Here is a 26,806-nt window from a genome sequence, read left to right on the forward strand (position 1 = left end):
TCAGAAGGCGACTTGGGTATGATGCAGTGGAGGGGTTAGAACAGCTGGGGGGGGGGTAAGAGGTGGAGGGGAATTCGAAGAACGGTTATGTAGGGAGTAGCTTAGAGATCGGATGAAGGTATGAAAAAATTATATGTAAGTGTATTTGGGAGACTTTCTGAGATTACAGAAAGATTATTCAGATATTGTTGGAGAGTCACTTAATGTAGGTTAACTCCTGTCATTATTGTTTACACACATAGAAGGAGGCCTTCCTTTGTGTATAGAACTAGGGAGGCTCTGGTGGAGAGACGGGAGAAGGGGAGAGTGAGAGGAAAAGAAAGAAGAAAGAAAAACCTGACAAGTTAGGAAACTGGGGGAGAATAATAATGAGAAATAGAAGCTTTAATTGGAATAGCAAATCCTAAATCACAGTTCATATAAGTAAGACATAGAAATAAAAACAAACAACAGATGATCAGAGGTAAAAACCAACAAAAACAAGAACAAAAAACAGGAGCGCTTTTCCGGGTTCTTCGTGGAGCTTTAGTCCCGGAGTCCTCAGGGCGGCTTCCTGGCGGGGCCTCGCTGCCTCGCTGCCGCCGCTTTCCTTGGGGCGGGTGGGAGCGGGTGGCCGTGGGGTGGGAGCGGGTGGGAGCGGGTGGCCGTGTGCTGGGAGCGGGTGGGAGCGGGTGGCCGTGGGGTGGGAGCGGGTGGGAGCGGGTGGCCGTGGGGTGGGAGCGGGTGGCCGTGGGGTGGGAGCGGGTGGCCGTGTGCTGGGAGCGGGTGGCCGTGGGGTGGGAGCGGGTGGCCGTGGGGTGGGAGCGGGTGGGAGCGGGTGGCCGTGTGCTGGGAGCGGGTGGCCGTGGGGTGGGAGCGGGTGGCCGTGTGCTGGGAGCGGGTGGGAGCGGGTGGCCGTGTGCTGGGAGCGGGTGGGAGCGGGTGGCCGTGTGCTGGGAGCGGGTGGGAGCGGGTGGCCGTGTGCTGGGAGCGGGTGGCCGTGGGGTGGGGAGGCCGCCCGTGCTCCGCGCTCCGGGGTCCGGTCCCGGCGGGTCTGTGGCGGCGGGTGCGGGCCCACGCGCCCGTGCTGTGCGGGCAGGGTGCAGCTGGCGGGCTCTCGGTGTCGGCGGGTGGGGGTCCCGGGGCCGGGGGCCGGGTGGGGAGCCGCCGGGGAGGTGGGAGGCGGCCGCCCGCGGGGCCTGCGGATGCCTGGTTTCCCGGGCTGTGCGGGGCTGGCCCCGGCTGGCGCGCGGTGGGGCGGAGTCGGGCGCGGTTCCGCAGTGGCGCTTCCTTCCGTTTGCTGCGACTCTGCGTAACGTCTGCAGAGCCCCGCACGGAGCCCCGCACGGAGCCCCGCAGGTCCGTCCACCGCTTCTCTCCTCCGCTTCCCCACTCGCCTGCTAGGACAGCCCTCTGGTTAAAGCCTGGCGTGTTTCCAGTGACTGGAGCGGAGCTGGGGCGCGGCGTCTGCGCATGCGCTTCCCGCACGCGCGGAGTGTGCGCTGTGCCGCCGGCCCTGCACGCCCTTCCCGCACGCGCGGAGTGTGCGCTGTGCCGCCGGCCCTGCACGCCCTTCCCGCACGCGCGGAGTGTGCGCTGTGCCGCCGGGGGCCCTGCACGCCCTTCCCGCACGCGCGGAGTGTGCGCTGTGCCGCCGGGGGCCCTGCACGCCCTTCCCGCACGCGCGGAGTGTGCGCTGTGCCGCCGGGGGCCCTGCACGCCCTTCCCGCACGCGCGCGGAGTGTGCGCTGTGCCGCCGGGGGCCCTGCACGCCCTTCCCGCACGCGCGGAGTGTGCGCTGTTTTGGGACAGACTGGCTCCGAAGGTCTAGAATACTCTAGATGCCCCATCCTCTAGTAAGACAGCCCTCCAGGGTGTGGCCCCCTGTGTCCTGGAGACGGCCTCCCCCTGTGACCGGCCTCCCCCTGTGTCCTGGAGACAGCTTCCCCCTGACGGCCTCCCCCTGATGGCCTCCCCCTGTGTCCTGGAGACAGCTTCCCCCTGATGGCCTCCCCCTGTGACCGGCCTCCCCCTGACGGCCTCCCCCTGTGTCCTGGAGACGGCCTCCCCCTGACGGCCTCCCCCTGACGGCCTCCCCCTGACGGCCTCCCCCTGTGTCCTGGAGACGGCCTCCCCCTGACGGCCTCCCCCTGACGGCCTCCCCCTGATGGCCTCCCCCTGTGACCGGCCTCCCCCTGTGACCGGCCTCCCCCTGATGGCCTCCCCCTGTGGACGGCCTCCCCCTGTGTCCTGGAGATGGCCTCCCCCTGTGACCGGCCTCCCCCTGTGACCGGCCTCCCCCTGACGGCCTCCCTCTGGGTCAGCTCCGCGAGGCCGGTTGGTCACTTCCAAGTCAGACACTGCCAAGTGTCTTTTTCGAGGAGACAAAACCAAGCAGAGCTCCGCAGCCTGTGTGTACAGGCATCTGACTTGAGGGCTCCTGTTAGCCAACGCGCAGGACTGCGGAGATGCATAGCAAAACTGGAGGGAAAAAGAGAGCTGCCATGCAGCCTGACATCTGCACATGGTCACGCTCGATCACAGCATGTGATCTAGGTTCGTATTCCAAAAAAGGAAAATGATCCTCCCAACCAGTGGAGACCTGAGACCAGTAGACACCAGTGCAGTGAGAGGTGCAGGCCCAGCAGTAGACACCAGTGCAGTGAGAGGTGCAGGCCCAGCAGCAGACACCAGTGCAGTGAGAGGTGCAGGCCCAGCAGCAGTAGACACCAGTGCAGTGAGAGGTGCAGGCCCAGCCGTAGACACCAGTGCAGTGAGAGGTGCAGGCCCAGCCGTAGACACCAGTGCAGTGAGAGGTGCAGGCCCAGCCGTAGACACCAGTGCAGTCAGAGGTGCAGGCCCTGCAGTAGACACCAGTGCGGTGAGAGGTGCAGGCCCAGCACTAGACACCAGTGCAGTGAGAGGTGCAGGCCCTGCAGTAGACACCAGTGCATTGAGAGGTGCAGGCCCAGCAGTAGACACCAGTGCAGTGAGAGGTGCAGGCCCAGCAGTAGACACCAGTGCATTGAGAGGTGCAGGCCCTGCAGTAGACACCAGTGCATTGAGAGGTGCAGGCCCAGCAGTAGACACCTGTGCATTGAGAGGTGCAGGCCCAGCCGTAGACACCAGTGCATTGAGAGGTGCAGGCCCAGCCGTAGACACCAGTGCAGTGAGAGGTGCAGGCCCAGCACTAGACACCAGTGCAGTGAGAGATGCAAACCCAGCAGTAGACACCAGTGCAGTGAGAGGTGCAGGCCCAGCAGTAGACACCAGTGCAGTGAGAGGTGCAGGCCCAGCACTAGACACCAGTGCAGTGAGAGATGCAAACCCAGCAGTAGACACCAGTGCAGTGAGAGGTGCAGGCCCAGCAGTAGACACCAGTGCAGTGAGAGGTGCAGGCCCAGCAGTAGACTCCAGTGCAGTGAGAGGTGCAGGCCCAGCCGTAGACACCAGTGCAGTGAGAGGTGCAGGCCCAGCCGTAGACACCAGTGCAGTCAGAGATGCAGGCCCAGCACTAGACACCAGTGCAGTCAGAGATGCAGGCCCAGCACTAGACACCAGTGCATTGAGAGGTGCAGGCCCAGCACTAGACACCAGTGCAGTGAGAGGTGCAGGCCCAGCAGTAGACACCAGTGCAGTGAGAGGTGCAGGCCCAGCACTAGACACCAGTGCAGTGAGAGGTGCAGGCCCAGCAGTAGACACCAGTGCAGTGAGAGGTGCAGGCCCAGCCGTAGACACCAGTGCAGTGAGAGGTGCAGGCCCAGCACTAGACACCAGTGCAGTGAGAGGTGCAGGCCCAGCCGTAGACACCAGTGCGGTGAGAGGTGCAGGCCCAGCAGTAGACACCAGTGCAGTGAGAGGTGCAAACCCAGCAGTAGACACCAGTGCAGTGAGAGGTGCAGGCCCAGCAGTAGACACCAGTGCAGTGAGAGGTGCAGGCCCAGCCGTAGACACCAGTGCGGTGAGAGGTGCAGGCCCAGCAGTAGACACCAGTGCAGTGAGAGGTGCAAACCCAGCAGTAGACACCAGTGCGGTGAGAGGTGCAGGCCCAGCAGCAGTAGACACCAGTGCAGTGAGAGGTGCAGGCCCAGCCGTAGACACCAGTGCAGTGAGAGGTGCAGGCCCAGCCGTAGACACCAGTGCAGTGAGAGGTGCAGGCCCAGCAATCGACACTAATGCAGTGAGAGGTGCAGGCCCAGCCGTAGACACCAGTGCAGTCAGGTGCAGGCCCTGCAGTAGAAACTAGTGCAGTGAGAGGTGCAGGCCCAGTGTGGCGGCAGGCTCCCTGAAAACAGCTCAGTGGACTGAGAGCTCCAACACAGATCTTGTCAGCAGAATCTGCCAAAATGGCGCTGTGTGCTCAGTCTTTGAATGGCTACCCTTATGTCTTTGTTTCTTAATGTATAGATGACAGGATTTAGGGCTGGGGTGATAGCAAAGTCAGCAATAAACAGATATTTGTCGATGGATGATGTTGGAAAGGGCCATGCATAGAGAAATATGCATGGGGTGAAGAAGAGAACGACCACGGTGATGTGAGCTGAGAGGGTCACCAGGGCCTTGGACAGGTCCCCTGCAGACCGTTTCCTCACGGTGACCAAGATGAAGGCGTAGGACAGGAGCAGCAGGAAGAAGGTGCCCATGCTCATGAAGCCACTGTTGGCAGCGACCACAAACTCAAACTTGGCATTATCTGTGCAAGCAAGTTTTATAACCCGTGGGAAGTCACAGTAGAAACTGTCTATCTTGTTAGGACCACAAAAGGGCAAGTTTACAACAAAGGAAAACTGAGACATGGCGTGGATCACTCCAGTCACCCAGCCAAGGACCACAAATGAAACACATATTTTAGGGCTCATAATGTTTAAGTAGTGAAGAGGCTTACAGATGGCTGTGTATCTGTCAAATGCCATGGCTCTGAGCAGTACCATCTCCACTCCTCCCATGATGTGGATGAAGCATATCTGTGTCATACAGCTTTGGAAAGAAATTACTTTGTATTCTTTTAAAAGATCTGAGATCATCTTGGGAATTGTGGTGGAAGAAACCCACACATCATTCAAGGACAGGTTGGCCAGCAGGAAATACATAGGAGAGTGTAAGTGACAGTCAGCAATGACTAAAAACACAATGAAGAGATTTCCCAGAATAATCCCTGAGTAGAGCAGGGAGAACGTCAACATGAGGAAAACTCTAGTTTCCCAAGAATCAGAGAGACCCAGCAGCACAAAGTCAGAAACCACAGAGTCATTTGGTTGATCCATGACCGGGCAGATGAGCTGATTTCAGACGGAGTACAGAAAATGATGAAAAGTCACGATTAGTGTTACTGTTTTCCCCATTACCATGCTACCTCGAGTTTATAATTGAGCGTTCAGTAATACTGAGTAGGCTGAAAAAATAAGTAAATGATAACTTCATATTGTAGAGAAAAGAATACCAAAAAAGAATGAGGAGAGTATGATGAAGAATGAAAATTATGTATATATTAGATGGAGGAAATTACTTTCTTTCATTTTGTTCCATGACATTTATTGTTTCTTTTCCCTTGCAAGGACTTATGAATATATTCTTGGAATTCTTTCCCAGATACTTTCTGAATGTAATAGTCTCACATGAAAGAAAGCACTTGGGATGCTTATTGAGGAGCTTGCAATTTTTACTGTGCTGAATTTCCTTTTTTCATTGATAAAATGGAGATTTAAAAAGATTAAACTTTGTAACAATTTTTATCTGTTTTTCAAAACAAAAATAGGAAATTTTATTTTTGGCAAATACATATATATCTACCCTTCTCTCTTTGTCCCCTTCCAAACTTTCTTTTTCTTTTTTTGGGGGGGTCCAGTTGTGGGGCCTGAACTCTGGGCCTGGGCACTGTCCCTCAGCTCTTTAGCGCAAGGCTAGCACTCTACCACTTGAGCCACAGCCCCACTTCTGGCTTTTTTCTTTTTTTTGCTTATGTGGTGCTGAGGAATTGAACCCAGGGCCTCTGGCATGCAAGGCAAGCGCTTTACCACTGAGCCACCTTCCCAGCCCTCCCAAACTTCCTTAATCACTTTCTAATTTTAATTTTTAGGTACTTTTCTTTTTACATGTAATTTATTTAACATAAGACCTTTAACTTTTTGTTGTATATGATTGCTATATATTATAGCACTAAACATGGGCATCCAACTATGTCTTTGGTCTGATGACTACATTTCCTTTGTACGTGTGTGTGTGTGTGTGTGTGTGTGTGTGTGTGTGTGTGTGTGTGTGTGTATCCAGAGCCTGGCATATGATAATTATATTTTTAGTTTTTTTAAAGATTCTAATTGCTTTCTTAGTTTTAATTTAACTCCCACCCAAAGTATATGTGTCCATTTTCCTCATCTCTTGGCTAGCATTTGTTATTACTTGTTGTTGATAATAGATTTTTCTAATAGGGATGAAATGCTGTCTCAGAGTACTTTTATTATATTTCCCGAAGGCCTGATAAAGTTGAGTATTTTTTGCATATTTAGGGTCATTTGTATGTCTTCCTTTGGAAAGATCTATTCATCCCCTTGGCTAATTTTTCATTTGATGGCTTATTTCTGCAGGAGGTTAGGAATTTAAAGTGACTTATAGATACTGATCCATGTCAGATAGTTTTTACACTGAGTAAAAAATATACTCTGAGTAAACACATATTTTCTTTTCTGTACAAATGCTTTACAGTTTCTACTCCAAGTAAAACATATTTTTTCTGTATAGATGCATTCTGGTTTGATGTAATACGATTTGTCCATGTTTGCTTTTGTTTACTATGTTTTGGAGTTCTAGATAAAAAGAATCATTGTCTATTTAAATGTCCTGAAGTGTTTCCCTCTAAACATGCACACATGTTTTCCATGTGTGTGCATTTAGGTTTGGGCTGTAGGTTTTGGTTGTTGGTTTTACCATGTAGATTACGATGTTATTTAAGTTGAGATTCCTTGCAAGGCTTAGCCTCGTTGCCCATAATTATCATAGTCAATGAATGAATATCAGTATTAATGCATAAAAAGTAAAGCTCTTAGTAAATACAATTTTATAAAAATATGTTAATAGACAACATTTATTTGTTATTAATTTTGGCAGTCATGGGGTTTTTAACTCAGGCCTTGCACTTGCTAGGTTGATACTATATTACCTGAGACATACCTCTTGCCTTGCTTTTTTGTCAATTATTTGAAACTTACTGTCTCATTTTAGAGAACCTTTTCAGCCTAGGCTGGCTGTGAACTGCAGTCTTCCAGATTTCAGTCTACTAAGTACCTCAGATCACAGATGTGAGCTAGCAGCACGCATTCCATGGATGACATTTGTTACGTGCTTCCTCCATTTTTAATTAAAAATTTTTTAACATTTATTTTATTTTATTTTTTTGGTTGGTCGTGGGCTTGCACTCTGGGCCTGGGCATTGTCCCTGCTCTCTTCAGCTCAAGGCTAGTGTTCTACTGCTCAGGCTACAGCACTACTTCTGGTTTTCTAGTGGTTTATTGGAGATAAGAGTCTCATGGCCTTTCCTCCCTGGGCTGGCTTTGAACTGTGATCCTCAGATCTCAGTCTCCTGAGTAACTAGGATGACAGGTGTGAGCCACTGGCGCCTGGCTCCTCCATTTTTTTAAATTACTAAAAATTCTGCATCTCTCCCATATTCTTGAATTGGATGTACCTTGTAAGTAAATGGGCTATGTCTCTAATCTTTAAGGCTGAGTCTCTTAAGGATGTCCCGAAATGTGGGACACCATGACACACACTTACGGCTGGGTTATGCCACTGTGCTTGCAAGCATAGGTCCCTTCTGATATATGCTGGTGGCTGCTCAAGTCACCTGTCGTTAAATACCCTTCAATGTTTTGTGTTCTTTATCAATACCATATTTGAAAAAATTGACATTTCTGAGGACTGGCTTAGATTAAAGTGATAGATATCCTTTGGAGCAAGCATGGGGCCCGGAGTTAAACCTCATTACTACCAAAAGAAAGATGAAACATATGAAACATTGGAATCGTGCAACCTCTTTAAGTATTCCCCCTTTTTGTTAAATCCAAGCGTTTATCAGTAGTCATTTATTTTGGTTAATTCAACACACTTAACGGTTCAGTTGGATGCCATATTTATAGAAACATTGGATTCTGGATGCTTTATATAGTAGTCTTTTGATCCTTATTGAAGTTATCTCTCCACAGGATTAATTCTGGCTAGTTTTTGTGTTGTGCCTTTTTTCGGTATCCCCTTTACTCTTTGGCTTTATGTCTTTATAGTGCTATTCTCATTACCTGCCAACAGAAATTCCCTTTCTTCATGCTGTAGGCTGAAATCCCTTAATTTTTGAAGGTAGCACCATATGGCAAATCAGGACCATCACAGATTTCATCAACTGTTTTTCACAGTTCCATTTTCCTGGGTCATTGATTCACTGAATACTGAACATGTGGCTCAGAACTGCTAAGTGAGAGGATGTCTTTCCTGGCAGGCTTTGCTAGCAAAGGGGGAAAAACTTTCTTTTTTTCCTTTTCTTGTTTCAGTAGTTGGGCTTGAACTCAAGGCCTGGGCACTGACCCTGAGCCTCTTCTGCTCAGGGCTAGCACTCTACCCCTTAGAGCCACCAGCTCTACTCCCAGTTTTCTGGTGGTTAATTGGAGATGAGTCTCAAGGCCTTTTCTGCCTGGACTGGCTGTGAACCTCGATCCTCAGATCTCAGCCTCCTGAGTAGCTAGGATTACAGGTGTGAGCCACTGACACCCAGCTCCAAACTGTCATGTTTTGAAAGTATTATTTTGATCTAGTTTTTCTTTTATTCACTGATATTATGTCTGAAGGTATTGCAACTACAGCGCTCTACAGTGCACATACTACAACTGACACAGTGAAACACTTGAAAGGGCTTAGCACTCATTCGGTATGTTGCTACTTAATATAAGCTAGTATTCTTTCTCTTTTTAAATTTCTTATACTAATGTGAGAAAACAAAATATTAGTTTATTTTGTTCATTTTAAATCAAGCTTCCTGTTGATTCAGCTGAATACAGCATGATCATTTCTAAGCTTTCTCTTGCAAAACACCCCTCCTACATTGCAGACATGTCTAAACTTTTCACTCTTGCGTAGGGGTTAGCTTCTACTCTGCAAGCCTTTAGCTTTTGATGTGACTCAGATCTTCCTATTTGTTTAATTCAATGTGCCAAGTTTTCCATTTTAAATTATACCTATTTATTGAATTACAGATCTGTAGTTTTACCCTTGGACTCCAGAATAGTATGTTAAATAGTATGTTAAAACCCCACCTCTAGCTTCAAGTAGCCAATAGGAACTGAACTCATAATCATGTAATCAGTCTAGTGCACTAGTGATTATCTTTACAACCCTTACTTATACGCAAGATGTATATTTTGTGGTACACTTGCTGTGTATCACATGTCTTTCCCAGGTACACAATGTTATATTCAATTCTTTAATTATACATGAGGCACCAAAGAAATAACAATGACCTTAAGGTTACTGGTAGTAAGGATTAACAATGAGCTACAAAAAAAGACGAGATTAAATCAGAAGAAAATAACAAAACAAGAATTATTCAGAAAGCACCCAATTGTCTGACTGAAAAACTGACCCATTAAGTGAACAATATTGCCTAATATGTAATTAAATACTTTAAAATATAAAATGATGTTATTTATGAATAAAATGTGCAATATAAGCATTAAGTTTAAAAATTAAACATTTCTGATATATTTCAACCTTGAATAAAATGGGAGATTCACCACACTAATATAAAATAATAGAGCAAATGTTATACAAGTAAGAATTCTTTATGAGATAATTTAAGCAAAAACCCCAAGGCTCTTTAAATGTCCAGTGTATCTTTTGAGTTGTTAGCAGAAGATCCAAATGTCCATTTCAACAAATAGGAAAAGTTTGAAAAGGAAACATAAAGAAGAGTTGGGGGAGAGGAGGGAAAAGTCTGTGAATGATATCTAAATATAACACTATGGAGCAATATGATTGATCTAAACATTTTAGTAGTTAAATGTTAGAATCCAAATTATGAAAATCTTCATATATCTTATGAAAAATAGTTCTAGATGTTTAGATAAATGTAAGTTATAAAACTTGTATAGGGTTGGTAGGAGTTAATACTTAAAATGAGGTTAGAAGTGTTTTCTAAGTCCAGAAATTCAGAAAGTAGATTCCATTTTACATTACGGCTTAACTGCGCAGCTCCCGTGTCACTGCTTCTCCACCTCAGGGGTGGGGATGTGGCGTTGGCATTCACGCGAGAGGGCATGAAATTGCAGAAGAGAAAAGCTCTTCTAACTAGCACAGCAACCCTGTGTCATATTGTTTTTGAAAGAACAGAATTCACAAAAGAATTATATTCCCAACATTACTTGGTATTTCTGATACCTTGAATTAATTGAAAGCACTAATTATTCAAGGAAAAGGGACTAAAGAGGTAGATACAGTGGCAAAATGTAGGTTTTTACATTTTTAAGTCTGTAGTTACTGGAAATAAAAGATCGTATGGAAAGCATCACAGAGCAGAAATCTTTTCATGTCTGTCTCCAACCTGTTTTGGTAGAGAATCATCATTTATTGTTTTCTAATTTTAAAAGATGTATGAAAACCAATTCTGGGGAAAAGAAAAATTGATGTAGGAGCAATTTTGGACACACAATATATTGCGATGTGGCAATGTGTAAGAATATGGTAGTGGAGGGCAACCCTGCCTTGAATTTTCATGGGAGAGCAACTAAGATGCTTAGTGCCTCCACTCCTCACACGTAAAGACAGAGCTAAGGACTCCTACCTCATGCGTTTAAGATCAAAATGAGTTGAAATACAGTAAGTATGAGGAATGTTCTGCACTATACTAAGCACCAAAGAAATACAGTCTCCTAAATTAACTGATAGTAGTTAGGAACAGGGACTAGAAATTTTCTTTTGTAATCAGTAACCAAATTTTTGAATCATGCCACCAGCCCTGCTTTTTGCTGGCTGTTTGGGAGATGGAGTTACATAGACATTTCTTCCCAGGCTAGCATCAAACCACAATCCTCCATATCTCAGCCTCCAGAGTAGCTAATGCTTACAGGCATGAGGCAGTTGTGCCCAGTTATATATTGTACCATTTATTTGTATCTTTTCATATTTTGTACCATATTCTTGGAAAATAATAAGAATTCAAAAGCAAGTTTTCTGAACTTGCCTTTCTTTTTTAATTTCTTCAACATGATATTTTAATAATCTCAAGACTGATATGGCAAATGTGAATGCATGACTTTCCTAATAATATACATAGACATTGACAGGCCTAGAGTATAAAGTGAGATTTGCCTAACTCCATGTAACAGCTTCTGATTGACATTTGATATTGAGAAACGTAAGTAATAAATGACAAGATTTGTAAAATAAGACATTAATACTTCACACCATGTAGAGAATACACATACATACCCAAATTTAAATAAATGGCCAATGATGGTTCAAGCTACTGTTAAATAATTTTAATGTACTTTTGTTATCAGTCAAGTGTATTTTACTCATAAATGCCAATAATTAAGTATTTCACATCTGCTACTTTAAATAGCAAAAGACACAAAATTTAAAAGTAATTTGAATATATCAAGTCAGGTCAGATGGCTTATGAAAGCAATTTTTCTCCCTGTTGGGGGTTTGGGAACTTGTCTGAGTGTAGAACATTACTGTTATTTTCTGAAAGTATTCCAAGGAGTTATGAAGTGTTAAGTACATACTGGTAAAAAAAAAATAATGTTTTTGTTGAGTACATTAACTAATAGCACCTTCAGAACTCTTAAGATCAGTATGAAAAATGTTACAGAAAACATGATCAAATTGGTATGTGAAATGAAAATTGAAAGTTCCAGAATCAGATAATTTGTCATCTTACCTGTAGTAGTCAGGACATTTCTTACCTGCTTTAGTTTGCTCTAGATTGTACCTACATGTGTAATCTAATTTGTTTTCTTCAATAATGGAATTTAGAGAAAATATGTCTTCCTCAACTTGTAGCAGGTAGCTTCTGTATGGAGAGACTTTTTTAGTTGTGTTTTAAGTAGAGCCCAAAATTGGAAAGTCTCCTTATCATTCTCCTGGGGCATCTCTTAGCCATCTGCTTTCCCAGAATTTTGTCCTTACGTGATACACCTAATCAAAGCTACATTCAAGTTACTCTAATAAAATTTGATGATTATTAAAAACAGCAAAGTGATACTTAAAACATGTTTTCTTGTGTTCATTAGAAACAGTCTATGCACTTCTATTTATTCTATACCCAGTATTTCTATGATTGAACTAGGGTGTGATTTAAATTATATATGAATATATAAAAATAACATGTAACATATAAATATAAAGATACAAAAATTATATATAGTGTATATACTGACAGTCTTCCTGTGATTCAGAGAAGCATGTAGATCTCATCAATGTCATTTCTTAAGTAGAGTTCTAAAATTAGCACTTTGATACAAATTTTGTGCATATCATTAAGTGATAAAGGTAATTGAAAATACATTGTAATGCACTACTATATTATATATGAACACAGCACAGTGAAATAGATGAGTTCTTAGCAAATATTGAATGTTCTCTTCATCTGTCCTTTCTCAGTGTTAAGGCTGTTGGTGTAAGCACTAGTATAACTGGCGTGCAATATTCTATTTATTGCTATTCCCATAATAGTGAGTGTACATGTAATAGCCACATTAATATTTAATGAGAAAAAGGCTGAAGACTGATACTTACCAAGCACGAGAGTGAAAATCTTAGTGGTGTTTTGTAGTTGTATTGAATATATAGATCAGGTTGGCTGTACTGACTCTTCTCTGCTTATGAACATGAAGTAAGTCATCAGAATTTAGTAGTTTTTATCTTATATGTCTTAGACTTATTTGTTAGATCATACCAAGTATTTTATTTGAGAGTATTTACAAAGCATGAGTTTAAAAAGTATTTCAGGGCTGGGAAGGTGGCTCAGTGGTAGAGCGCCTGCTTTGCATGCATGAGGCCCTGGGTTCGATTCCTCAGCACCACATCAGCAAAAAGAAAAAATCCGGAAGTGGCGCTGTGGCTCAAATGGTAGAGTGCTAGCCTTGAGCTGAAGAGCTGAGGGACAGCGCCCAGGCCCAGAGTTCAGGCCCCATGACTGGACCCCCCCCCAAAAAAAAAAATTTAGGTTACATTAAGCTGAACTCTGACCCTTCATCCCGTTCTTGTGTGTATGTGTGTGGTGTGTGTGTGTGTGTGTGTGTGTGTGTGGGTGGGTGTGGGAGGTATGTGGGTGTGTGTGGGGTGTGTGTGTGTGGGTATGTGGGTATGTGGGTGTGGGGTGTGTGGGTGGGTGTGTGTGGGTGTGTGGGTGGGGTGGGTGTGGGGTGTGTGGGGTGTGTGGGTGTGTGTGTGGGTGGGGGTGTGGGTGTGTGTGGGTGTGTGTGTGGGTGTGTGTGGGGGTGTGGGGTGTGGGGGTGGGGTGGGGGTGTGGGTGTGTGGGTGGGGGTGGGGGTGGGTGTGTGGGGGTGGGGGTGTGTGGGGGTGTGTGTGTGGGTGTGGGGGGTGGGGGTGGGGTGTGTGTGTGTGTGTGTGTGTGTGTGTGTGTGTGTGTGTGGGTGTGGGTGTGTGGGTGTGTGGGTGGGTGTGGGGTGTGTGTGGGGTGTGTGGGTGGGTGTGTGGGTGGGTGTGTGGGTGTGTGTGGGGTGGGGTGGGGGTGGGTGTGTGGGTGGGGTGGGTGTGGGGTGTGTGGGTGGGTGTGTGGGTGGGTGTGGGGGGTGGGGGTGGGGTGGGGGTGGGGGTGTGGGTGTGTGGGTGTGTGTGGGTGTGTGTGTGCTGGTGCCTAGGACCTTGTGCTCTCACTTGGCTTCTTGTGCTCATGGCTGGTGCTCTGCCGATGGTGCTGCTCCTCCAGTCAGGCATTGTGCTGATTAATTGGGGATAAGCAGTCTTGAGGTGTTTTCTGCTAGGTTCTCACTATGATCTTCAGACCTCAGACTCTTGAGTAGCTGCAATCACAGGAGCGAGCTGCCGGTGCTGGCTTCATTCCGTTGTTTATACTATGTCCATTTACAAACAGAAATATGGTCAAGAAATGACTTAAAATTATTGATAGTTTTCTATTTTATTTGATAACAGCAGAGTTCTTCTGGGCACAGAAGTTGTTTCCTTTTCCTGCGACCCCATGTGCTCGTCATCTGGATGTGCTGGCCCTCCGGTCAGTCTTTGTATGGACTGTTCGAAGCCTGGACCGCCAGCATTTCAGAAGTAGCCCCACCAGCAAGCAGAGTCTAAGCAGGCATTGCTGATGTGAGTTCAGTTTTTGGTCAAATTGTTTATGTTTTGTCTGCATTAAAAGATGTTCAGAGGAATAACTGACATCTAAATCTTCTAAAAGTAAGATCAGCTTTACTTTAAAAGTTGACAAGATACATAGCAAATAGTAGATGCTCATGAAGAATATTATATGGAAGGAAACATAATTGAATAATTTTATCAAAATACCTCCTTGTAGTTCTTGAAGATTTATTCTAAAAGAATTTAACTTTTCAATATATACTTCTGATAAACTCTTCTTGTTTTGTTTGGACATCCTAGGTAAAGACAAAATATCCGATGTATGAGCAAAGTACTCTGAAGTATCAGAATTTATGTTTCTAGGGCTTTCTATTGATAGACCAGTGCAGTGTTTCCTTGTTGCTTCTCTACCATGTTTTATGTGACCATCGTTCTAGGAAATGTCTCCGTTGTGCTCACAGTGACTTTAGACTTCTACCTACATTCCCCCCTGTATTTCTTTTCTTTATTGACCTATGCCTGTTTACCTTAACAGTTCCCAAAATGATTTCTGACTTGTACTCTGGCCACAATACCATTGCATTCCAGGGTTGTGTCACACAGATGTTTCTCCTCCATGTCCTGGGGGGTCTGAGATGGTGCTACTCATAGCGATGGCCTTGGACAGATACGTGGCCATTTGCAAACCACTGCACTAGCTGTGCATCATGAGCCCAGGAATGTGGAGTTCACTTCTGTTTAGAGAGTGGGCTACGGACTCATTCACTCAGTGATCCAGTTAGCTGTTGTTCTGTGTTTGTCTTTTTGTGGCCCTAATGAGATAGACAGCTTTTAATGTTATCTTCCTTCGTTTATTAAACTGGCCTGCATAGGTACTTACAGAATAGAACTCTTGGTAACTGCTAACAGGGGGTTGATTTCCGTTGGCACCTTCTTCTTATTGCTTCTCTCCTATACCTTCATACTCTTCACTGTGTGGAAAAGCCCGGCTGGTGGGCTGCACAAGGCCCTCTCTACTCTTTCAGCTCACATCACTGTAGTGGTTTTGTTCTTTGGACCGTGCATCTTTGTTTACATGTGGCCATTTCCTACAGTACCTGTGGATAAGTTTCTTGCAATTCTGGATTTCATGATTATGCCCATCCTGAATCCTACCATTTATACACTGAGGAACAAAGACATGAAACAAGCAATGAGGAGACTGAATGGCCAACTTTTGAGTTTGAAAAGAATCTCCTAAAAAACTTACAGGAACACAAGTTGTGTCTTCAGAAAACTCTACTGTAAACATAAGTATTTGGTGGACTCTTGTATTGTGAGACAATTTATTGTTCCTCATCCAGAAGATTGAAAATCTTGGGTAGTTTACTTCTAGTTTTTAACTGATAATGTGATTCATTGGATATTTCTCAGCAATTTTATGTAGTTTAAGAGTTTTCAAGTCATTCTTTATATTGTCCAAATTTGTATTGGTGAATAGAAAATCTGAAATTATTTATAAAGTTGATTCCAAATGTGTTTTTATAGACTCACTGGAATTAGTCAATACTTTCATTGAGTTAAAAAGAATCTCATTGGGCTGGGAAGGTGGCTCAGTGGTAGAGCGCTTGCCTTGCATGCCTGAGGCATGCTTTTTTTGCAAAAAGCAAAAAGCTGGAAGTGGTGCTGTGGCTCAAGTGGTAGAGTGCTAGCATTGAGCTGAAGAGCTGAGGGACAGCGCCCAGGCCCAGAGTTCAAGCCCCACGACTGGACCCCCCCCCCCCCAAAAAAAAAGAATCTCATTTACAGAGAATGAAAATGGTTCATTCTCATCACAGTTAATTTTAGCAAACAAGGGGCTGGGAAGGTGGCTCAGTGGTAGAGCGCTTGCCTTGCATGCATGAGGCCCTGGGTTCGATTCCTCAGCACCACATAAGCACAAAGAAAAAAAGCCAGAAGTGGCGCTGTGGCTCAAGTGGTAGAGTGCTAGCCTTGAGCTGAAGAGCTGAGGGACAGCGCCCAGGCCCAGAGTTCAGGCCCCATGACTGGACCCCCCCCAAAAAAAATTGTTTAGCAAACAAGCCATATTGATATTTTTCTTTCTTTTCTTACTTTATTATACTAATAATAAACACAGTCATAAGAATTTAAATTTTATACATTACATGGAAAATGAACTCTATAACTTGTGGGCAGGAATGGGAGGGGAAGTTGGAAGAAAGCAAAGAAAGGGTTGACATTGTTCAAAACAGAAATGTACACAGCTGACTTACGCAATGGTAACATCTCTTATAATAGCAATAAGATTATATTTTTTAAAATATAAAATGATAAAGAAATTTAACCTAGTAAAATAAATACTGCATGTTTCTTATGAAAATAGTGAAGTTTTCATGACAGGCACTGGTGGCTGATGCCTGTAATGCTAGCTACTCTGGAGGCTGAGATCTGAGGATTGTGGTTCAAAGCCAGCCTGGGCAGGAAAGTCTGTGAGACTGTTATTTCCAATTAACCACCAGAAAATCAGAAGTGGCACTGTGGCTCAAGTGGCAGAGTGCTCATCTTGAGCTGAAGATCTGGGGGACAGTGCCTAGGCCCAGAGTTCAAGCCCCATGACTGACAGAAGAGGAAGAAGAAGACGAAGAGAAAGAGGAAGAAGTAAGTAATGATTTTTTGACATCTGGTCTCTAAGAGGACAGAGTTAGCATTCTTACCCTAAACTGGAGTCTAACCGTTCCTATGTCTATACTTGTATACTAAGTTATGGATTTAGAAAGTAGAAACATTAATTCAGTGAATAAATGAAAGTTGAGATGAAGGTATGTTAGAGAGGAAACTCATAGGCAGACCAGGTCAACATTGCATCCAGTTACGTTGACACACAAGATAAAAGCTATGGGGCTGGGAAGGTGGCTCAGTGGTAGAGCGCTTGGCTTGCATGCATGAGGCCCTGGGTTCGATTCCTCAGCTCCACATAAGCAAAAAGAAAAAAGCCGGAAGTGGCGCTGTGGCTCAAGTGTTAGAGCGCTAGCCTTGAGCTGAGGGACAGCACCCAGCTCCCGAGTTCAGGCCCCACGACTGGACCCTCCCCCCCAAAAAAGGCTATGCACTTAGATCCCCAAGCTTAGGAATCTGTGCAGCACACAGACCAACACAGCAGTTTAAGAAAAGAACACTTTCTGCTTATAATGAGAAGAAACATACTCCCATGTTTCATACTGTATTTTGTATTTTACAATCTGGAGTGATGAATAATAAAGTATCAATTACAGTGCACTTTTTATTTAAAAATAAAAAATTCTTATTAAGGTAAAATATGCCACATGAGTCTAAATGCATTGCAATGATTTCTATTGGAAATTTCCATCATAGATTTCTTATTATGAAACATTCTTTTAGGATGTCAGTTTAAAATGTAATACCTAGTATTTTAGCAACTACTTTATAATGCCATTTTTTTCAGAAGTTGGAAAAAAGATACATACAAAGTACCAAAGTTTATTAGTCACGTGTCCACATACATTATATTTCTATATTTAGTTTAGTAGGTTGGAATCCAGTTTGATGAGCCTTTAAGGCCAGCTCAGCCATGTCATAATTTACTGGTAGTTTTGACTGTATTCTCTGGCTAGTGTCCAGGGAGTTCCATTGAGGTCATAACCAGTATCTCCCAAAAGTGCATTGATATTATCTCCTGTACATAAAAACTGTAGTAGTCAGGAATTCTGATGTGTAACCTCTTCTTCTAGTGTCAAAATTCACAATAGTTCAAAACAGTTGAAGATACTTTACTATGAAATTTAAGATGGTCATAAATCTTGTAATCTTTTCAGGAATGTCTTTACTTTTAAAGTTCTGGTTCCCGCACCTACTGTGTCTAAAAGTAACCATATTGGAGATAAGGTCTAAAGTTATGGTATATGAAAGTGGGGAAGTTCTAATACAGCATTTATTGTCTCTGAAGCATAAAGCAGTACCAGTCATGTTCATGTATAAAGACTAGGACTTTGAGGGAACAGCAAAAAGGTAGACGTTCAAATGCCAAGGAAGGATTATGTCAAGAGAAAGCAAATCTCCTAACACCTTGACCTTGAATTTCTCAGACCCAGAACTAAGGAATGATGTTGAAGTATTCCTTTCTCTTCAATTTTTAGAAGACTTTAAACTATTAAGTATATCAGTACTTTATGTCGTAAATAGAATTTGATGGCCATTTCATTAGATCCTGTTCTTTTCTTTGACTAAAAACTTTCTATTGTTAATCAATTATAATTTTGTTCTGATATTCATTTCTTCATTATTCAGTCTTGGCAGATTGCAAATTTCTAGCAATTAATTGACTTTTTTCTACATCATCTAAAGTATTGGCATGTTGTTATTCATGATAATTTCTTACTCTTCATTGTTATCAGTTACAACATAACTTTTTAATTTATTTTTTTCATGTATTTTACTTTTATTGTTATTGTAGAGTAGATATAGAGAGGAGTTACAGTTACACAACTCAGGTAATGAGTACGATTATTTTTGAACCATGTCTCCCTTTCCTCACCTTCTGCCAGTTTTTCTCTCCTGTCCTCATCCACATAAAATATAAATAAAGCATTATACATGTAGTAGTGTGCAATAATATACTATCTAAACTTGCTTTGCACATGTTGGAAGCGTAATCAGTGTTTAATGAAATGTGACAATTACTGCTTTTATAAATGTTGTTATAGTGTCTTATGATCTATAAACACAATAGTTATGTTCACTGAGAGATTATTTCCTATGGCAAGAATTTAAGCATGGTTTCAGAGTATATTTTCATAATGAAGAAGATACAATACATATATCTGTGGGCACTCTTAGCTTACAGAAATTAAGTCATGTCTGAGGCTTAGTTTGCAGGTTGAATGTGTGGTTAAACTGTAGCACCCAGAAATCTAACAAGCATTACTTGAAATAGCATGCTTATTGATCAGTTTTTTCATGGCGTTTTTAATCTCTTTGTTTCTCAGTGTATAAATGGCTGGATTCAAAAGAGGTGTAATTACTGTATAAAACACAGCAAGAAACTTGTCCACCCAAGTGATGCTGACTGGCCACAGATAGATGAAGATGCAGGGTCCAAAGAACAGAACCACCACTATAATGTGGGAGGGGCAGGTAGAGAGGGCCTTTGAGGCAGCATCTTGAGAACGAAGGAAGACAGTCAGTAGGATGTGAGTGTAGGAGATCATCACGAGAATGAAGCAAGTTGTTGCTAAAACACCACTGTCAGCATTTATCAGTATTCCCAAAGTAGCTGTATCCATGCAGGCTAGTTTCAGGACTAAAGGGATGTCACAGAAAAAGCTATCCACCATTCTGGGTCCACAGAAGGGTAGCCCCCAAATCATGATCAGTTGACTCGTGGCATGCACAAACCCAATGATCCATCCTGTCACAACTAACCAGATGCACCTTTGCCTGTCCATGATGCTGGAGTAACGGAGCGGCTTGCAGATGGCCACATAACGGTCATAGGCCATGGTCACAAGAAGCACCATCTCAGCCCCTCCAAAGAAATGCACACCCAGGATCTGGCTCATGCAGCCCCCGAAGGAAATGGTCTTGTTCTCCTGCAGGAGGTCTGTGGTCAGCTTAGGCGTGGTTACTGAGGAGAGGCAGAAGTCAACAAAGGAGAGGTTAGCTAACAGGAAGTACATGGGCGAGTGGAGATGGTGGTCAGCGATGATCAGCAGCACCACAAAGAGATTTCCCACCACAGTCAGCAGGTAGAGTGTAGCAAATGGCACAAAGAGGAAGATCTGCAGCTCCTCGGAGTCACAGAGTCCCTGAAAAATAAACTCAGACACCACCGACTGGTTTGCGTCCGCCATTTCTCACACTGTGTTCTAATGGGACAGAAAGAGAAAGCAATGAACTGAGAAACCAAGGTTAGAAACAAGACCTTAATAATTATGCTGTGATAAGCATGTAATAATAAACTAAATTATTAGTATTTTACTAAACCAGGAATAATATTTCTTGAATTTTGATATGTATAATATCGTACATACACCAAGATATCTAACCATAATAGGACAAAACCCTCAGTTATCAGAAGTATAGATGTGTAAAAATGAATATTTTAATAATAATTTTTATTATCAGTAGTAAATGTTTCTCATAAGTTTCCTGAGCCTTGAATGTATGTTTTTGTGGTATGATCAAGTATTTATCAGACATAAATCTATTGCTAGGTGAATCTGCTTGCATAGACTGAATTAACTGAAATCTATTACAAACTGGTTATTTACCTCAAGATGGACTGGAGATGGACATTTTTTTGGGGGGTCCGGTCATGGGGCCTGAACTCTGGGCCTGGGCACTATCCCTCAGCTCTTCAGCTCAAGACTAGTGCTCTACCACTTGAGCCACAGCGCCACTTCTGGCTTTTTTCTTTTTGCTTATGCGTAGCTGAGGATTTGAACCCAGGGCCTCATGCATGCAAGGCAAGCACTCTACCACTGAGCCACCATTCCAGCCCTGGAGATGGACATTTAATGTTCTGAAGATCCTACATATGCTAACTTGACATTGCTAGTATCACACACTGTTTCTCATTGCACTCTGCCTCTTCCCATGCAGTGTAATTACCAGATCAGATATACCTTGGCTTGAGCAATGCAGCATGCCTTTTCTTAACTAACAGGTAGTGGAGATTTCTTTTTAGAGGCTAGCTTGAAATGTGTGTGTGTGTGTGTGTGTGTGTGTGTGTGTGTGTGTGTGTTTGTGTGTCTGTGTGAGAGAGACAGAGAGTCAGAGACAGAAACAGAGAAAGACAGAGAGAACTATTTTTTGTTCTAATTTATATTATCTCTTTCCTGGGAAGTAATACAAATTCTATATTCACTAAATTAGTCTTCCGTATTACTTAAGTTCTTGTCATGGTAGTCTCCATGTTTTACAAGCCACAAATCAAATACCCTTTTCCTTCCTCTTTCTTCTTCCTGGCTTTGTTAGTTCTGCTTTTCTTCCTTCCTTTTTTCTTTTCTCTTTCTTCACTTCACTTTCCCTATTTTTCCTTTACCATTTTAGACTAGAAATTAAAGGCATACAAATTTTGATTACCAAGCAGATATTGCAAGCCAGTTCTGTTTTAAGCATGTGGAAATGATTTTACTCTAACTCCCACATTTTATTGGTATTTTGAAGATACAAACATAAGCTCTTCCCAATTTATACAGTTACTGGACATTTGATCTAAAGTGGGAAAGCCAGAGTGTAAATTGGGAAATGTAAAGAGTAAAAGTAATACTTCCATATTAAAAGGAATATAATCAGGATCTTGATTTGAGACTACTAAGAAAATTAACAGTATTTGTAAAATAATATACTCTGTTTTATGAAAGGGGAAGCAAAATGAAATTAATATAAATATACAATGATAGCAATGAATTCTTTTAAAATGCTTTTAATTTTCTTCATTTCCCCCCAAATGAACAATATATGTTTGCACCATTTTTTTCAACATTTTATTCACTCTTAAAAAAGTGGTAACAGCCCAAATCCAAAAAGAACTAGAAAATATTAGAGTAAGTTACATGTCCTGTAAAAGCCATGCTTCCTTCCAGTGGGATCTGCAGTCTTTTAAGATTGTGGAAAAATACTGCCTTTTGTGTGTAAAACTGATAAAAGGAGTTAAAAAAATGACTTTAATAATGACTCTAGTAATGTTGGCAAACATATCCAGTAAACAACACATTCAGAACTCTAAGATCAATACGAAAGTACAAAGGTGCTAAACAAAAAGTATATAATACTCTTAAAGTATTAAATATTATGAAAATGAAATTACAAAAATCAGAGTTAGTGATTTACTTACAGAAATTTCTGAAACTGGGTTCTTCCTGGTGGTAAGGTTTAGCCTGTGTTTGACACTAACTCTGAGCAGAAGTGTCATTTCTTTTCTGTGGTGACCAGTGTTGGCAACAGTTTCACTTGGTGACATATTTACACCGAATTAATGTAGGATGCAGGCTGGACGCATTCCAGTTTTTCTTTTTAAATATGGCCAAGTATTTGTAAAGAGCTTCCTTGGGGATCTTAACTTCAAACTTTTTCTGAATTTAACACATTCTATAATACCTCCTTGCTTCAGTTTTGTGGCTAAGTTAGACCAGTTAAATGTATGTAAATATGTCAGATAAAATGTTTAGATAAAAGAATAAGAGATGTTGGCCTAGGGGCTGGGCAGATGGCTCAGTGTTAGAGTGCTTGCCTTGCATGCCTGAGGCCCTGGGTTCGATTCCACAGCACCACATAAGCAAAAAAGAAAAAAGCCGGAGGTGTTGCTGTGGCTCAAGTGGTAGAGCGCTAGCCTTGTGCTGAAGAGCTGAGGGACAGCACCCAGACCCAGAGTTCAGGCCCCACTTCCGGACCCAAAAAAAAAAGAAAAAAAAAAAAGGATGTTGGCCCAGATGTGTAGAAACTGGAATACTTGGGTATTATTGGCAGCGTTTGTAAAATGGTGCAGAAATTATTTTTTAAAAACTATAGAAATCCCTGATAAAGTTAAAAATAATTGAAATTAAATGAAATTAATGAAGTTGCAAGGATGAATTACATCTGTACCCACACATACCTGTGGGTGTCAACAGGCATGTACAAAATACTTATGTCTTAAGCAAAGAAACAGTTCCAAGAAAAGTTTCTATGCAAAGGGTATCAGTAAAGTATTTGGAAAGAGTAACTGCATAATAACAGAAATCAGGAGTTAATTTTTATAAGCAGTGTAATAAACGTTTTGGGCTGGGAAGTTGGCTCAGTGGTAGAGCGCTTGCCTTGAGCTGAGGAGCTGAGGGACAGCGCCCAGGCCCAGAGTTCAATCCCCACAACTGGAAAATATTAAAATTAAAATAAGTGTCAATCTTCATTTTTCCAAGTAGGTATCCATTCACTGAAGAGATTGTTCTCTGTCCTTCCCTCCCTCTCCTCTTCCTTCCTCTCTCCCTCCCCCCTCTCTGATTCTCTCTCTCTCTCTCTCTCTCTCTCTCTCTCTCTCTCTCTCTCTCTCTCTCCCCCCCCCCTCTCTCTCCCCCTCTCTCTACACATACTCGATCCCTTCCAAATGTTAATTATAGATGCGTGGTCTCATCTTTGATTACTCACAATGTTCTGTTTGTCCATGTGTCAGAGCTGTGTGTTGTCGATGCACATGCTTTTTTAAATTAATATTAACTTTTTTATTGTAAAAATGTTGTACAGAGAGATCATAGTTACCTGAGCAAGGTAATGCGTACCTCCCTGTGAGCCTTGCCTCCTCCTGTGTTCCCCCACCATCAATGCCCTCCACGCCTCCCCGACTCCTCCCACCCGACAGTGCAAAGTTCATCTTCAATGCCGTGTCCTGCACATCTGTGGTCACAGTGGGTCAGCCTGCATCCCCATGTAACGTTCCACAAGTCCCTTCCCCTAACACCTCGACCTTGAATTTCTCAGACTCAGAACTAAGGAATGATGTTGAAGTACGACATTCTCTTCAATTTTTAGAAGGCTTTAAACTATTAAGTGTATCAGTACTTTATGTCGTAAATAGAATTTGATGGCCATTTCATTAGATCCTGTTCTTTTCTTTGACTAAAGACTTTCTATTGTTAACTCAATTAGAGTTTTGTTCTGATATTCCATTTCTTCATTATTCAGTCTTGGCAGATTGCAAATTTCTAGCAATTAATTGACTTTTTTCTACATCATCTAAAGTATTGGCATGTTGTTATTCATGATAATTTCTTACTCTTCATTGTTATCAGTTACAACATAACTTTTTAATTTATTTTTTTCATGTATTTTACTTTTATTGTTATTGTAGAGTAGATATAGAGAGGAGTTACAGTTACACAACTCAGGTAATGAGTACGATTATTTTTGAACCATGTCTCCCTTTCCTCACCTTCTGCCAGTTTTTCTCTCCTGTCCTCATCCACATAAAATATAAATAAAGCATTATACATGTAGTAGTGTGCAATAATATACTATCTAAACTTGCTTTGCACATGTTGGAAGCGTAATCAGTGTTTAATGAAATGTGACAATTACTGCTTTTATAAATGTTGTTATAGTGTCTTATGATCTATAAACACAATAGTTATGTTCACTGAGAGATTATTTCCTATGGCAAGAATTTAAGCATGGTTTCAGAGTATATTTTCATAATGAAGAAGATACAATACATATATCTGTGGGCACTCTTAGCTTACAGAAATTAAGTCATGTCTGAGGCTTAGTTTGCAGGTTGAATGTGTGGTTAAACTGTAGCACCCAGAAATCTAACAAGCATTACTTGAAATAGCATGCTTATTGATCAGTTTTTTCATGGCGTTTTTAATCTCTTTGTTTCTCAGTGTATAAATGGCTGGATTCAAAAGAGGTGTAATTACTGTATAAAACACAGCAAGAAACTTGTCCACCCAAGTGATGCTGACTGGCCACAGATAGATGAAGATGCAGGGTCCAAAGAACAGAACCACCACTATAATGTGGGAGGGGCAGGTAGAGAGGGCCTTTGAGGCAGCATCTTGAGAACGAAGGAAGACAGTCAGTAGGATGTGAGTGTAGGAGATCATCACGAGAATGAAGCAAGTTGTTGCTAAAACACCACTGTCAGCATTTATCAGTATTCCCAAAGTAGCTGTATCCATGCAGGCTAGTTTCAGGACTAAAGGGATGTCACAGAAAAAGCTATCCACCATTCTGGGTCCACAGAAGGGTAGCCCCCAAATCATGATCAGTTGACTCGTGGCATGCACAAACCCAATGATCCATCCTGTCACAACTAACCAGATGCACCTTTGCCTGTCCATGATGCTGGAGTAACGGAGCGGCTTGCAGATGGCCACATAACGGTCATAGGCCATGGTCACAAGAAGCACCATCTCAGCCCCTCCAAAGAAATGCACACCCAGGATCTGGCTCATGCAGCCCCCGAAGGAAATGGTCTTGTTCTCCTGCAGGAGGTCTGTGGTCAGCTTAGGCGTGGTTACTGAGGAGAGGCAGAAGTCAACAAAGGAGAGGTTAGCTAACAGGAAGTACATGGGCGAGTGGAGATGGTGGTCAGCGATGATCAGCAGCACCACAAAGAGATTTCCCACCACAGTCAGCAGGTAGAGTGTAGCAAATGGCACAAAGAGGAAGATCTGCAGCTCCTCGGAGTCACAGAGTCCCTGAAAAATAAACTCAGACACCACCGACTGGTTTGCGTCCGCCATTTCTCACACTGTGTTCTAATGGGACAGAAAGAGAAAGCAATGAACTGAGAAACCAAGGTTAGAAACAAGACCTTAATAATTATGCTGTGATAAGCATGTAATAATAAACTAAATTATTAGTATTTTACTAAACCAGGAATAATATTTCTTGAATTTTGATATGTATAATATCGTACATACACCAAGATATCTAACCATAATAGGACAAAACCCTCAGTTATCAGAAGTATAGATGTGTAAAAATGAATATTTTAATAATAATTTTTATTATCAGTAGTAAATGTTTCTCATAAGTTTCCTGAGCCTTGAATGTATGTTTTTGTGGTATGATCAAGTATTTATCAGACATAAATCTATTGCTAGGTGAATCTGCTTGCATAGACTGAATTAACTGAAATCTATTACAAACTGGTTATTTACCTCAAGATGGACTGGAGATGGACATTTTTTTGGGGGGTCCGGTCATGGGGCCTGAACTCTGGGCCTGGGCACTATCCCTCAGCTCTTCAGCTCAAGACTAGTGCTCTACCACTTGAGCCACAGCGCCACTTCTGGCTTTTTTCTTTTTGCTTATGCGTAGCTGAGGATTTGAACCCAGGGCCTCATGCATGCAAGGCAAGCACTCTACCACTGAGCCACCATTCCAGCCCTGGAGATGGACATTTAATGTTCTGAAGATCCTACATATGCTAACTTGACATTGCTAGTATCACACACTGTTTCTCATTGCACTCTGCCTCTTCCCATGCAGTGTAATTACCAGATCAGATATACCTTGGCTTGAGCAATGCAGCATGCCTTTTCTTAACTAACAGGTAGTGGAGATTTCTTTTTAGAGGCTAGCTTGAAATGTGTGTGTGTGTGTGTGTGTGTGTGTGTGTGTGTGTGTGTGTTTGTGTGTCTGTGTGAGAGAGACAGAGAGTCAGAGACAGAAACAGAGAAAGACAGAGAGAACTATTTTTTGTTCTAATTTATATTATCTCTTTCCTGGGAAGTAATACAAATTCTATATTCACTAAATTAGTCTTCCGTATTACTTAAGTTCTTGTCATGGTAGTCTCCATGTTTTACAAGCCACAAATCAAATACCCTTTTCCTTCCTCTTTCTTCTTCCTGGCTTTGTTAGTTCTGCTTTTCTTCCTTCCTTTTTTCTTTTCTCTTTCTTCACTTCACTTTCCCTATTTTTCCTTTACCATTTTAGACTAGAAATTAAAGGCATACAAATTTTGATTACCAAGCAGATATTGCAAGCCAGTTCTGTTTTAAGCATGTGGAAATGATTTTACTCTAACTCCCAC

At 42.8% G+C, this 26,806-nt stretch overlaps 3 protein-coding genes and 1 pseudogene across 3 annotated transcripts; 1 reads left to right on the plus strand and 3 right to left on the minus strand.

The window, feature by feature from the left end:
* Positions 1-5,243, minus strand: LOC138833186 (olfactory receptor 4F21-like). Its single transcript, XM_070031550.1, has 2 exons — positions 4,342-5,243; positions 1-118 (listed from the first exon to the last, which is right to left on the minus strand). The coding sequence occupies exons 1-2, from the start codon at positions 5,241-5,243 to the stop codon at positions 1-3; spliced, it is 1,020 nt and encodes a 339-aa protein (XP_069887651.1).
* A 3,554-nt stretch (positions 5,244-8,797) lies between these two features.
* On the plus strand, positions 8,798-15,532 carry LOC138833147 (olfactory receptor 4F15-like; annotated as a pseudogene).
* A 3,519-nt stretch (positions 15,533-19,051) lies between these two features.
* Positions 19,052-20,138, minus strand: LOC138833148 (olfactory receptor 4K14-like). The gene has a single exon (XM_070031485.1). It carries the CDS (start codon positions 20,136-20,138, stop codon positions 19,200-19,202), a length of 939 nt encoding a protein of 312 aa, XP_069887586.1. The 3' UTR covers positions 19,052-19,199.
* A 4,283-nt stretch (positions 20,139-24,421) lies between these two features.
* Positions 24,422-25,508, minus strand: LOC138833149 (olfactory receptor 4K14-like). The gene has a single exon (XM_070031486.1). The coding sequence runs from the start codon at positions 25,506-25,508 to the stop codon at positions 24,570-24,572; it is 939 nt and encodes a 312-aa protein (XP_069887587.1). The 3' UTR covers positions 24,422-24,569.
* Positions 25,509-26,806: the final 1,298 nt, after the last annotated feature.

Source organism: Dipodomys merriami, unplaced genomic scaffold (genome assembly GCF_024711535.1).
Source record: "Dipodomys merriami isolate MVZ:Mamm:240054 unplaced genomic scaffold, mDipMer1.0.p SCAF_201, whole genome shotgun sequence".
Classification (NCBI taxonomy): domain Eukaryota; kingdom Metazoa; phylum Chordata; class Mammalia; order Rodentia; family Heteromyidae; genus Dipodomys; species Dipodomys merriami.

What these genes read in the sequence shown, in the direction of transcription:
- LOC138833148 (XM_070031485.1), bottom strand. Translation starts at nt 20,138, where the DNA reads ATGGCGGACGCAAACCAGTCGGTGGTGTCTGAGTTTATTTTTCAGGGA.
- LOC138833186 (XM_070031550.1), bottom strand. Translation starts at nt 5,243, where the DNA reads ATGGATCAACCAAATGACTCTGTGGTTTCTGACTTTGTGCTGCTGGGT. An exon ending in AGGGTAGCCATTCAAAGACT is followed by an intron (nt 119 to 4,341) that starts GAGCACACAGCG and finishes ATTTTTTCATAC; the next exon opens with CTTCATCCGATCTCTAAGCT.
- LOC138833149 (XM_070031486.1), bottom strand. Translation starts at nt 25,508, where the DNA reads ATGGCGGACGCAAACCAGTCGGTGGTGTCTGAGTTTATTTTTCAGGGA.